Source organism: Gobio gobio, assembly GCF_949357685.1.
Source record: "Gobio gobio genome assembly, chromosome: 6".
Lineage (NCBI taxonomy): Eukaryota > Metazoa > Chordata > Actinopteri > Cypriniformes > Gobionidae > Gobio > Gobio gobio.
The window spans coordinates 45,217,522-45,231,189 of record NC_137102.1 but is presented as its reverse complement, the minus strand read 5'-3'; the positions used below and the strand labels follow the sequence as shown (position 1 = coordinate 45,231,189).

The 13,668-nt window shown below is 35.3% G+C and overlaps 1 protein-coding gene across 2 annotated transcripts; it reads left to right on the top strand.

The window, feature by feature from the left end:
* Window positions 1–10,363, top strand: otomp (otolith matrix protein). Of its 2 annotated transcripts, XM_079819297.1 has the most exons (9): window positions 1,182–2,550; window positions 3,104–3,240; window positions 3,457–3,559; window positions 4,681–4,866; window positions 5,074–5,248; window positions 6,105–6,172; window positions 6,627–6,811; window positions 8,176–8,347; window positions 10,225–10,363. In XM_079819297.1, the coding sequence occupies exons 1-9, from the start codon at window positions 2,472–2,474 to the stop codon at window positions 10,233–10,235; spliced, it is 1,116 nt and encodes a 371-aa protein (XP_079675423.1). In that variant the 5' UTR covers window positions 1,182–2,471; the 3' UTR covers window positions 10,236–10,363. The 2 variants fall into 2 exon arrangements, with proteins under 2 accessions (XP_079675422.1, XP_079675423.1); XM_079819296.1 differs by lacking the exon at window positions 10,225–10,363 and having other exon boundaries at window positions 1–2,550; window positions 8,176–8,467.
* Window positions 10,364–13,668: the final 3,305 nt, after the last annotated feature.

Genomic DNA, 13,668 nt, shown 5'->3' with positions numbered 1-13,668 from the left:
GAGCGAGAGCATTGTGGGATACCATAGTCCGCCGCATGTGAGTATCAGGAAGCATAAAACAGCCTTTGGTTATTTTGTAACTAACGACACATTTCTATCCCGCACAACTTTTAAACACAACCACTTGGCTCAGGCTCACGAAGCTAGAAATGTTGTTCGTCTACACACAATTCTTTAGTGTTCACTGATAAAGTCTTTAATTAATAAAAAAATACTTATTTATTAAACTAATGTCGTCGATTTTCTGTGAGTCATGAATGCAATCTATTTAATTGCAATATTTAGATCTTGATGCTTCTTTCCAAGACGAACCAATCCCCCCCAAAATACAAATGCTGATTAATATAAATCTGTTACACGTAACACAATCCCTACTGCATCAACTTTTTAGAAAACTTACATATGTACCCTGGACCACAAAACCAGTCAAAGGGAATTTTTTTAAATTGAGATGTATACATCACCTGAAAGCTGAATAAATAAGCTTTTGTTGGGATAGGACAATATTTGGCTGAGATACAACTATTTGAAAATCTGGAATTTGAGGGTGCAAAAAATTCTAAATATTGAGAACATTGCCTTTAAAGTTGTCCAGATTAAGTCCTTAGCAATGCATATACTACTACTAATAATAATATATCGTCATTCTTCATGGACATGGTCTCTCTTTACTTAATATCCTATTGATTTTTGGCATAAAAGAAAAAATGGTAACACTTTACAATAAGGTTCATTAGCTAACATTAGTTAACTACATTAGTTAACATGAACTAGGCTAATAATGAACTGCACTTATAAAGCATTTATTTATCTTTGTTAATGTTAGTTTCAACATTTACTAATGCATTATTACAATCTTGTTAACATTAGTTAATGCACTGTGAACTAACATGAACAAACCATGAACAGCTGGATTTTTATTAACAAATGTTAACAAAGATTAACTAATGCTGAGTTCATGTTAGCTAATGCATTAACTAATGTTAACTAATACAAACTTATTGTAAAGTGTTACCAGAAAAATCAATAATTTTGACTCATACAATGTATTGTTGGCTATTGCCACAAATATACACGTGGTCCAGGTTCACATATAGCCGGGTCTTACATCACCTATAAATGTATAGTTGTATAGGCTATACTGCCCATCAATTCAATGTATCAGTTGCCTAAAAGTGTGCAATCATTTATTTTACTATTTACAAACTGTTAGAGAGACGGACATATCTGCGTAAAGAAAGAAAATGTCCTTGCCACGATAAGAGTCAAGGAGCTAGTGGCCTGGTGTTTTTTTGTTCTAAAATAGCTTGTTGATTAATGGCCATGTCATTTTCTATATGGGGAAAAAAAGGATATGGAGTCAGGGGCACCGAAGGGCAGGGAGATAAGCCGTCTGACGGCCCTCAAGTGGCCAATTCCGTTACACTCAATATCATAGATTTTTGTATAATATAATTATTGATGTATGAACAATGCAGTGCAATTTTTGGGGGCATTTGTGGCACGGGGGTCAATGTTGTGTGGAATGGAATTGCACCTCTTGGGAAAATTAACTTTTTTTTCTTTGCATGCAACAACATGAAGAACAGATTATTACGGTATAGCATTCTGGCCAAGTTAGGAAACTTGACTTGATAAAATACGTACCAGTTGCCATTTTTGAGCCATTGTACTGCTGTGAAAAAAAGAAAAATGTTTAAGATATTTGCATATGATTGTTTTTTTAATTAAATGTTTTTATATTTGGTTATTACTAATTTTTTGGTGCATTTATTCACAAGATTTTGTAATGTTTTGGCCACATGGACATCAATTTGTTTGTACCTTTATAGGTTTGTTTTTGGCTCTGAAATGCTGTCTCCTATCTCTTAGATGACTCGTGTCTCCTTCAATAAAGCATTGATTATGGGGAAGGTGACATGAGAATTAGGATGCAGAGAAGGTATCAAGTGGCCTATATGCTTCCTCAACTGCATAGTGGCACAAAAGAATCTCCTGTTGCCCTTCCATCCATATCTCTAATCAAACTTGGCTAGTTTAGGACCTTTGGTTTAATCTTGAGGGGCTTTAGAAGCTGCCCACAAAAAGCTATTGTATCTTACTTAATTATAACCCCAGAAATGATCTGACCTGCCCGGTGCCAGGTGCAGTGAAGTGTGCAAAAGCTTGCATGCCATGAGGTCCCATTGGTTAAAGAAAGAAACACTAGATGCCCATCGTGATCTGATAAGTGGAGAATAACCTACCAATGTTAGATCTGAAGAGAGAGAAAAAAAAGCAGAGAAACTTCAGTAAAGAACTAATGGAAAGGTTTCCCTCCCCTCTTGGTTTCTGAGACTTCTGGGTACCCTAAAAAGGAGCAATATGAGCCCCAAGCCTTTTTTTTCTTGTCTTTTCCCTTTTTTTAATTTTACTTCCCACAGCACCCTGTGAGTCTGAGCCCATTTGGAAGGTTACTGTTCAAAGTCAGCATGGATCATCCTGGAGGACACCTTGCAGTCGTTCTGTTCCTGCTTGTTCTGGTTTCTATGTCCACTGAAAACAACATTAGTAAGTATTATATTTATATATTCTCATCTTTCCGATCTTGTTATGACATTGGCTGGATGTAACATCTTGTTTTGGATTGGCTTTCTGCACTGGACCAGAATGAACACAGGAGACATATTGTTTGGGGAACTTCATATAGCAATGATTATGAAAAGGTTTTGACCAAGCGTAACTTAATTTATGTTTCACACCTATTGATCTAAAAAAAAAAAATGCTTAAATGCTTGACAGTATTTTTGTAGAAAATATAAATTGTACCTACCTATGCATTTTAATGAATAATTATTTATATCAAAATAATAATAATAACAATTATTATTTATTCATGGAAAAGAAGGATAAAAGTATGAAAATGGTCCAGCATACATTGTTACTCATTAAAAATACAAATTTGATTGACTGTTCTATTAATCTGCAATCTGTAAAATATTAATAAAAAGCAATGTCTTGACTGGTAGTGTGAACAATGAACAAATCATTATCCTGAAATATATTTGTTTTTCACTCATTTGGAAAAGTATACATTTTGAATTAAATTGTTTTGTCTTTGCAGTCAGATGGTGCACAGTTTCTGATGTCGAAGAGCAGAAGTGTTTGGATCTAGCTGGGAATGCTACAGCCAGGAACATCCGTGGACAACTACTGTGTGTGAGGGGCCAAAGTCCCACTGACTGCATGAAGCAAATTAAGGTTGTAGGAAATTGTTTCCCAAAAAGCAAATCAAATTAGAAATGGTGCAAAAAAATTACTTGTAATATCATATATTTAAGATTGAACCTCGAAATTGTGCTTTTTTTTTTCTTCTTCTAATTTCTCAACTGATAATTCAATCTTACAAAATGTTTTACATGTTTTGATGGAAATTGGTCCATAAATGGTTTAATAATTTGTCTGTGATGCAAACAGAATGGCACTGCAGATGCCTCGACTATGTATGCTGATGAGATCTACACGGCTGGATTTTGCTATGGCTTAGATGTAGCTGTGGGAGAGTCTTATAACGGTGTGGGTGAGTATTTAAACACCAGTCAAAAATTTGATAAAATCATTGTTGGGGAAAGCTTACTTTTAAAAGTAATGTGTTACAATATTATGGAAGCCTGTTTCCGACACAGAATAAAAAATTTGAAAAGATAATTGCGACTTTTTATCTCACAATTGTGAGTTTACATCTCGCAATTCTGACTCTATATCAGGCAATTCTGACTTTATATCACGCAATTCTGACTTTATATCACGCAATTCTGACTTTATATCACACAATTCTGACTTTATATCACGCAATTCTGACTTTATATCACGCAATTCTGACTTTATATCACACAATTCTGACTTTATATCACGCAATTCTGACTTTATATCACACAATTCTGACTTTATAACTCGCAATTCTGACTTCTTTTTTTCAGAATTGTGACATATAAACTCGCAATTGCGAGTTATAAAGGCCAATTCTGAGAAAAAAGTCAGAATTGAGAGATATAAACGGAGAAATCTGAGAAATTGCGAGTTTATATCTCACAATTCTGACTTTATATCTAGCAATTGCGAGTTATAAAGTCAAAATTGCGAGATATAAACTCGCAATTCTGAGAAAAAAGTCGGAATTAGGAGATATAAAGTCACAATTGCGACTTTATATCACGCAATTCAGACTTTATAACTCGCAATTGCTGCTTTATATCATGAAGTTCTGAAAAAAGTCAGAATTGAAAGATAAAAAGTCGCAATTATCTTTGTAATTGTTTTATTCTGTGGCGGAAACAAGCTTCCATACAATTGTGTTACTCCCTAAAAAGTAACTAATTGCGTTACGTAGTTACTTTTTATGTAAAGTAATGCGCTAAGTTACTTGTGCATTACTTTTTCTCACAGCTGGGCTGGGCTTGCTTGTTTGTTTTTTAATAACAAAAAAAGAAGTTCTAAATGTAAAGGCACCCAAAGTAAAATGAATAAGCGTCAGGTTGAAGGAAATGTACAGGCTATACTGTACAGTAATTACAATAACCATCATGTTTACTAGTTACTTGAAAAAAGTAATCTGATTATGTAACTCCCGTTACATGTAACAGACCAACACATAATAAAATGTTTTCGTCTGATGTCTCTGATGTTTTGTGTCTGACACAGATGGCATTAATTATTACGTGGTTGCTCTGGCTCGGACATCATCGAGTGATTTATCACTGCTGGAGATGCATGAGCGCAGCTCCTGTCATCCAGGGATGCGGACTACAGTGGGCTGGACTGTCCCAATCGGCTTCCTGGTCAACACATCACAGATCAGTGTGGATGAGCAGTGCAACTTTCCCCATGGTGAGATGTTACCATGCTTTAACAGCACAGCTGTTTTACAAAGTACTTACAAAGGTTAACTATTAGTGAGCTACACATACAAACAAAGTAATGTTTTAATGTTTGGAATAAAAGATTTTTATGTATGGTTCAAATGCAAATTGAGATTTGAATTGCAATTTTTGTCAGCAATTTAAAAAGGCAAATCCTTCTCCCTGTGGTTCACAGCGGTAGGAGATTTTTTTGGCTACAGCTGTGTCCCAGGAGTGAAGGACCCAGAACATGATCCCAAAGGAAACAACCCAAGGAACCTGTGTGAGGCCTGCATTGGTGACGAGAACGACCGTCACATCTGCGCCAACAACCCTCGGGAACGGCACTTCGGGGAGGCTGGAGCTCTTAGGTGCTGTATAATCAGAGATGTGAGAGAATATGTCTCAGTGGAACCATTATTTAAAATATGAATATGCTTTGTAAAGCCAGAATATTGGATTGCTTGATGGTTTCTTGAGAATAAAATGCTACAGTATGTATATGTCTATACACTACCGACCATAAGTTTTGGGTCAGTAAGATTTTTTAAAACGTTTTTGAAAGAAAATTCACCAAGGCTTCAATTAGTCAATCAAAAACAGTAATATTGTGAAATATAATTTTGGAGTCCAATTTTCACTATTAACTACCAGTAGTAGCTTATTAGCATGCATATTACAAGGATATTGGCTTTTTATTAGTACTTATAAAGCACATATTAATGCCTTATTCTGCATCACCATATTCTATATCCCTTAATCCCTAAACTTAACAACTACCTTATTAACTATTAATAAGCAGTAATTAGGAGTTTATTGAGGCAAAAGTCATAGTTAATAGTGAGAAATGGACCCTAATCAAATTGTTTATAATTTAAAATAACTTCTATTTTAATATATATTTTAGTTTTTTTCTGTAATGGCAAAGCTCCATTTTCAGAAGACATTATTCCAGTCTTCTGCGTTACAAGATAATTTTAATATGCTAATGTAGTGCTCATGAAACCTTTTTTCTTATTATTATTAGTTGAAAATGGTTGGGTTGCTAAATGATGAACAGAAAAGTTGTATAGAAAACATTGTAAATGTCTATACTGCCACTTTTATCAGTTTAGTGCATCCTTGCTGCAAAAATATACATTTCTTTAAAAGAACCAGAACTTTTGAACAGTAGTGTATACAAATTTTTTATGTGTCATTATTATTATTATTATTTAAAACATGCAGGTGTGTGGCAGAGAATCTCGGGGATGTTGCTTTTGTTAAGCACACTACAGTCTTCGAAAACATGCAGGGTAAGTAATGCAGAATGTAAGAAGAGCTAGTTAAACAGGAGGTCAAAAATGTCCAGATGCAGTAAGGATTTCAAGTTGGTTTCCTATTAAATGGAATTTTTTAAGGGACTGAAAGAGGACGATTGTAGCCTTCACTTCATGATCTGTATCATGTTTCACTGGCTGACAGACACAGGGGGGCAGTATTTCATAACAATGCATCACTTTGTGTGCCTGCTGGGATCTGTGAAACCCTTGTTTAGTTTAAATAAACCCTGTTAGCCAAGTTCAGGGATTATAGATGCTAGTTTAAGAGAAATATATAGTTTTTTAAAAAAGTCTTGTGACTTGTGAGCTTTCTTACTTTATATTTAAAAGTTTAATCCAGACAATTGTTGGATACCATCATGCCTCCTGTTTTAGAAATATCACTGTCTGTTAAAAAAAAAAAACTTTGACTTTTTATTCATGTAAGGTAAGAACCAGGAGTCCTGGGCGCTGGACCTGGAGCTGGAAGACTTGAAGCTCTTGTGTCCTGACGGGAGTGAAGCTAACCTGTTCCAACATGAGCACTGCCACCTGGCTGAAGTGCCAACCAATGCTGTGGTAGTACGTTTGGAGGACAAATGCCGTATTTACAAGTTCTTGGAACGTGTGCAGGTCAGAAGAGACGGCCACACAGTCACACATTGGAGTCCAAAAGTCTGAGAACAGTTAGAAAATCTAGGATTTTTTTTGCACTTAAAGGGATATTTCACCAAAAAATGAAAATTCTGTAATCATTTACTCACCCACATGTCGTTCATCTTCAGAACACAAATGGAGATATTTTAAATGAAATCTGAGCGATTTCTGTCCCTCCTTTGACAGCTACACAACTACCACTTTGACGTTCACTTTGACGTTCACAAAAGTTCATAAAGAGATCGTAAAATTAATTCATATGATTTGAGTGGTTTAGTCCAAATTTTCTGAAGAGGCACAATCACCTTTTTTGCTAAACAGATTGAATTTAAGCTTTTATTCACATATTAACATTCATCATATCGCACATCAGTTGTGGTAAACGGAAGCTCAAGCATGTTTGCTTGACGTGCGAGAACCAATGAGGTTTGTTCTCATTTGAGTTTCCGCAAGAAGTTTCTCGTGCGTCAAGCAGGTTCGGTTGAGCTTCTGTTTATGTTCGCTGATCAATATTTTTTATGGGAATAAAAGCCTAAATTCATTCTGTTCTTCATTTCTGTCTCATCAGAACTGCTCGATTCACATGGATTAGTTTTACGATCTCTTTATGAACTTTTTGAAGCATTAAAGAAGCGCCAGCTGTCAATGGAGGGACAGAAATCTCTCAGATTTCATTAAAAATATCTTCCTTTGTGTTCCGAAGAGTAGAAATGCCATGGATTATATAATGACATTTGTACTGCCAGACAATTACAGAGTCTGGGGATATCAGGTTTGATTCACTTTTTATTACATTATCCATGAAATAATATAAAAACAGTTAAAAAGAAAAAGAAAAATCCCTTTTGTACAATACAGAGCATGAAAATCTCATTGGAAGTGTTGTTCCTGCACATTAGCGGTCAACGGAATGATAAAACGAACCCTGCCCAAACCTATGTTAACAATGGTATCTCTGAACGTCTCGAGTATTACACAGATTACATCAGGCTGACTTATGCATTCAATACATCCAGCCTGAGCCCTGTGGTGATCATTGATTTTCACAAGACACCGTCTTACATTACAGTGTATCATTAAGGGAGGATGACACTACATTGAGCTCTGTTATAAAAGCCTAGAGCAGGACTAGCACGCACACACACACTGAGCGAAGCACCTTGCAAGATATGAGCAAAGAGAACATCCAATATTTGAAAATGAAACAAATTATGCATATACATATTTCAAACTAACACCCACTCCTGTCTTTTATTTGCTTTTCTCCTAGTATTCCAGAAATTCCATTTGATTGCGTTTTCTCTTTTTCTTATTTTATTTTACGTGTTTTTGTCTTCTAGAATGCATTTGCTAATGCCACTGAAGGATTCTCTTTGTTCAGCTCTGTGAATTATGGGCAACCTGATGTGCTGTTCAGCGATTCCACCAAAAAGCTGCTGCGTGTTATGGGGACCTACACTTCCTGGTTGGGGCCCAGTTACACCACTATTCTGAAGGCGTTTGAGTGTGAAGGTACAGTGACTGGAGCAGTTATTGTATAATGCAAACATCAATATTGTAAATGTTTCATTAGGGTCATAGTGTAATGAAATGTTTTCCTTAAATTCTCCATTAAATCAAAACTTACAATTCTTTCTCTTCTCTTCTCTTCTCTGACGATGTGTTTACTGGCGAGAGGGCGGGACAACCTATCACTCACATAAGATCACAGCAATGGACACTTTTCACATTTCCAGGGTTCTTAGAAGTCGTCATAGTTGGTTACATGTCTATAATGGTGAACGGGAGATGACAGCAAAAATATTTTTTGAATTCCCATTTGTTCCAATAGCAAAATTTAAAAAATCCATTATAGCGTTACCACAAAAGAGGGAAAAATATTGAGAGATTGAATACAGCAGTCAGAAGAGAGAATGATGTGAAATTTGCCGTCACTCCCTTAGCCGTTGGAACAGTGTTAATTCAGAGGTTTTGTTGTTGTAATTAACTGCCAAGGTGATATAACACAAAGTATAGCGTTATAAATGTATTCTAATTTAAAAACAATTAGATATGAAAAACTTTACTAGAATTACGATGTTTAAAACAGTGGAATCACAGTCTGTGAAATGGGTCCACAACCATCCAACAATCCAATCAAGTCCTGCCCTACATTTTTTCTTGTTCGAGAAGCCATTTCACTCGGATATACGTCACAATAGGGAAGAAAAGACTATCACTACTTCCGTTTCATACCGATTTTAAGGGAATTCTTATATTGATAGTGAAGGACGGTGCATCAGAATCATAATTTACATAACCAACAAAGGCACAGTACCATTTTTTTCTTTAGTGCTATACCTTTAAGACTACCATAAATACCTTCTGAAGATCTTAGTATACTTTTGGACTGAGGTTTGGAGTTTTGACCAATGCATCATGATTCTTTCTCAAATTATTTTGGATGTATCCACAAAAACTGGAATTTTAAATGATTCTGCCTATTTCAAAATGCCTTTATTGGAAGAAAAAAAACATACACAGGGAAAAGATTACAGAAACAGATTCCATTTTGGGGTTAGTAAGATTATTTATTTTTAGGAATAAATTAGTACTTTTATTCAACAAGGACACATCAGATTGATCAAAAGTGACATTGACATTTATGATGTTACAAAATATTTCTATTTAAAAGCATTGTTCTTTTGATCTTTCTATTCATCAAACGATCCTGAAAAAGAATGATAATAATTTTCACAGAAACGATAAGCATCACAACTGTTTTCAACATTGGTATTAATAAGAAATGTTTCTTGAGCAGCAAACAAGCATATTAGAATGATTCAGCTTTGCCATCACAGGGATAAATTAGATTTTCAAATATATTAAAACAGTTATTTTACATTGTAATAATATTTCACAATATTACTGTTTTATTGTATTTTCAATCAAAAACATAAAAAAATCTTACAGACTCCAAACTTTTAAGCGGTAGTGTCACATGTCACGCATTTCTTCAAAATGGTGAACAATGCCACTGTCCTACCCCTAATGTGTGCATAATACATTAGTTTATTGTTAAAAAAAACTGCATTTTCATGTGATTTAAGCTGTCCACATAGCACACTCTAAAAAATGCTGGGTTAAAAACAACCCAAGTTGGGTTGAAAATGGACTAACCCAGCGATTGGGTTGTTTAAGCCATCATTTAACCCAATCGCTGGGTTAAAACAACCCAATTGCTGGGTTTGTCCATTTTCAACCCAACTTGGGTTGTTTTTAACCCAGCATTTTTAGAGTGCAGATAATGTGTAAAGATGCCCTGCACTGTACACATTAATTAACTCCAGTCCTCTCTCTCTCTCTCTCTCTCTCTCTCTCTCTCTCTCTCTCTCTCTCTCTCACTACAGGTTTGTGTTGATCTGATGAGGAAAGACGAAACTATAGCCTCCATCGCTCTCACACTAACCCTAAAGCACTCTGTGTAAAGTGTGCTACTCTCGTATATGGCCTGAACGCCAGCCAGCTCTTGTCTGTGTTTTGTAGTACTGTTATTACTGTTCTGTTCTCACAGTCTTTTTATGGCTTCATATATCACATTTACTTCACCTCTTTGCCGCTAAAGCTAAGTTCCTGCCATGTGAAAAATACAAAAATAAGCACAAAACGACCGAAACTTCTATGCAGAAAAGCACTGGAGGGGATCACATCACAAACCATGAAGGGTATTTTGCCTTGACCGTTGTTAGTTAATCCTTGCCATTCTTTACAGTCCAAACGAGGGATGCAAAGTTATCTGAGCACAAAATCCATGAGGTCTGCATTCAGGGCCAAAGCATACTCTACGCAAGTACATAAACAAATGATTTTAGTTAAACAAGTTTGATTTCACACGTTATTGTTTTTTTAATGTATCAAGACTAAAAGTATGTGTTGTTTTCACTGTTGCTGTAGCAGGAATTAGTGTCTTTTACAGCACGTTTTCTATTTCAGATCAACTACTGTTATGTACCTGAATAATGTCATTTTAATGGCACGGACTATAGAAGTTAAGTGCACCTTTCAATACACAATGCAAGAAAACATTCAGTATGCACACTGCAAAATAAGTGATTTTCTGAGAAATTACAAATAAATCAATATACATGAGAAGAAAAATGACTTAAGATATTAAGTCTTGTTTTCTGAAAAATGTATCAAAATTAAGTGTTTAAGCTTAAAAGGATAGTTCACCCAAAAATTCTGTTAGTTTACTCACCCTCAAGTTGTTCCAAACCTGTATGAATTTCTTTGTTCTGCTGAACACAAAGGAAGATATTTGGAAGAATGTTTGTAACCAAGCAGATCTCGGCAGTTTCAAACATTCTTCCAAATATCTTCCTTTGTGTTCAGAAGAAGAAAGAAATTCTTTCAGGTTTGGAACAACTTGAGGGTGAGTAAATAATAACAGAATTTTCATTTTTGGGTGAACTATCCCTTTAAAACAAGACAAAATCCCCGCGGTTTCACAGACAAGGCTTAAGATAGTCCCAGACTAAACTGGATGTTTGAGCTGTTTTAACTGAAAGCAACTTGCACTGACATATCTTAAAATATGTCAGTGCTATTGTTTTGTCTCAATATACACACCAGTACACGTTTTTAGTTTTTTTGAAGGCATGTTTATAAAAGCTACTTAAATGTCCTAATTGATCAAAGGCCTAATCTTGGCTTAATCTAAGCCCTGTTTGTGAAACCAGGACTAACTGCCTAAACTGACTAAATGATTTATTTATTTTACCCCATTGGCAGACATTTGTTCTTCTTTTAAGCATAAACTCACTTAATTCTAAAAAAAAAATATTAATCTTTTCCAGAAAATAAGTCTTAATATCTTATGTAATTTGATGTATCTTGATTTAGCAATGTTTAGATATATGGACTGGAAAACAAGACAAAAATACTAAGTAAGAAAATAATTTTCAGTCATGTCTGAGTTTGCGTACTTGCGCACAATATGTTTCTGACTGTGATAATGACTTTTAACTTGAATATTAATATTCTTTGCATATCTAAAACCAGCAGTGTGCAGATATCAATGAATTAAATATGAGAGGATAAAAGTAAGGTTATTATACAGTATATATAGATAATCAAAGGAGCACATAATAGGATATTAACCCACGGTTTCACAGACAAAGCTTAAGATAGTCCTAGACCAAAATGCATGTTTGAGTTGTTTTAACTGAAATCAACTTGCACTGATGTATTTTAAAATATGTCAGTGCCATTGTTTTGTCTCAAGATTCACACAGTTATTTTTTTTTTCTAGGGCATGTTTATAAAAGTTACTTAAATGATCTTAAATCACAGCTTAGCCTAAGCCCTGTTTGTGAAACCGGGCCTAAAACTTTCAAAGGCGGACAGATTTAAGGTTGGTTGTTACATAACAGGTGCTTTAACGGTGCTGTTTCCTGACCCTTCAAGGTTACAAAATACCAACTTGAACTACTGTGTAAATAGTCATGTCACTCTTAGATTTATAGAGCCTTCTCTTATGAATAAAAATCTATGTTGTCAAACATTTGCAATTCTCATTTTTGCATTCATAGCCAACATCAACTCCATGACTCAAATGAACACATCCAATAGGCTGCATAAATGCGGATGCGCACACACTAGTGTGTGAATGCTAATGTATTATTAATGACAATAGCGTCTCGTGAATTCACAATGAGCTGCTAATGAACATTTGTGAATTTGATTGCAGGTTAATTGAGGATTTTGTGCCAAAGTCCTTGAAAATGTTTGTCGGAAGTTTGCATCACATATCTAATTTTTGTCTTTCTCTGTGTTTTCGGTAGATGTTTCATCATTTATTTATCTTGAATACAAGTTTAATTATCTTGGCTCTCTCTTAGGCTATGCAGCACGTCCTGCTGCTTTACAGAGCCTATGATTATTAAGTCATTAGTGCATAAATGAAAATGTCCAAGTGGAAAGCAGGCTTGAACTGTTTCAGTTGCCACGCTGCGTGTCGCACAAAGAATAACAATTATCGACCAATGAAAATGTAGAGAGAGGGGAAATATTTTTGGTTTAAGAAGAGCATTTTGATGGTGCCAGATGGTCCTACAGCTCATACATTAAGTGGGTCTGTTTATGAACACGGGCTTCATTAATCTGAGATGTAGATGACACTCACCAGCAGCAGTGCAAGATGAGCCAGTCATCACTACTGCTGTGACTGCAGCGTATGTCATTAACACAGACACAAGTTAATGAAGTCTGAAGCCTTTTTATCCATTTGTATGCTGCTTTCCTCTATACATAAGTACATCCTCTATAAATCACTACAGACATTTAATACTTGTGTCAAAACTTAGTTTGCTTATTGTCAATGACTCGGTAAAGCCTAAAGGGGAGTTTACACTGACAACAATTCTTTTGCAATCGCAGTCTTTTGTTTTCAAAGAGAGTTGCTGATTCAGGAAAGAGTTGTCAATTTTACTATGCAAATGAGCAGCGACGCAACACTGCAACTACCAAATGAGAGCCCAGACTGTGATCTGCTGCCTGATACAGTTAAGTTGATGCCTATTACAGCCAACAGTGGGTATATTTAATCGCTTTAATCACTGTCTGTGTGGACACGGCTTAAACTGGCAGAGCAAAGGTATTACTATAATAACAGGATATTCCTTGCTCTTTTAAATTAGAAGAGAGTATCAGGCTACTACATGGATGTTACTTTAGTAGTTTATATTTATAGGAAAGTGCATTGTACTGATGATGTAGATGTATCATGTATCAAGATTGCGTATCATGTATTGTTACTCATTTTAAATGCAAAGAGGTTAGCCAATCATGATAGA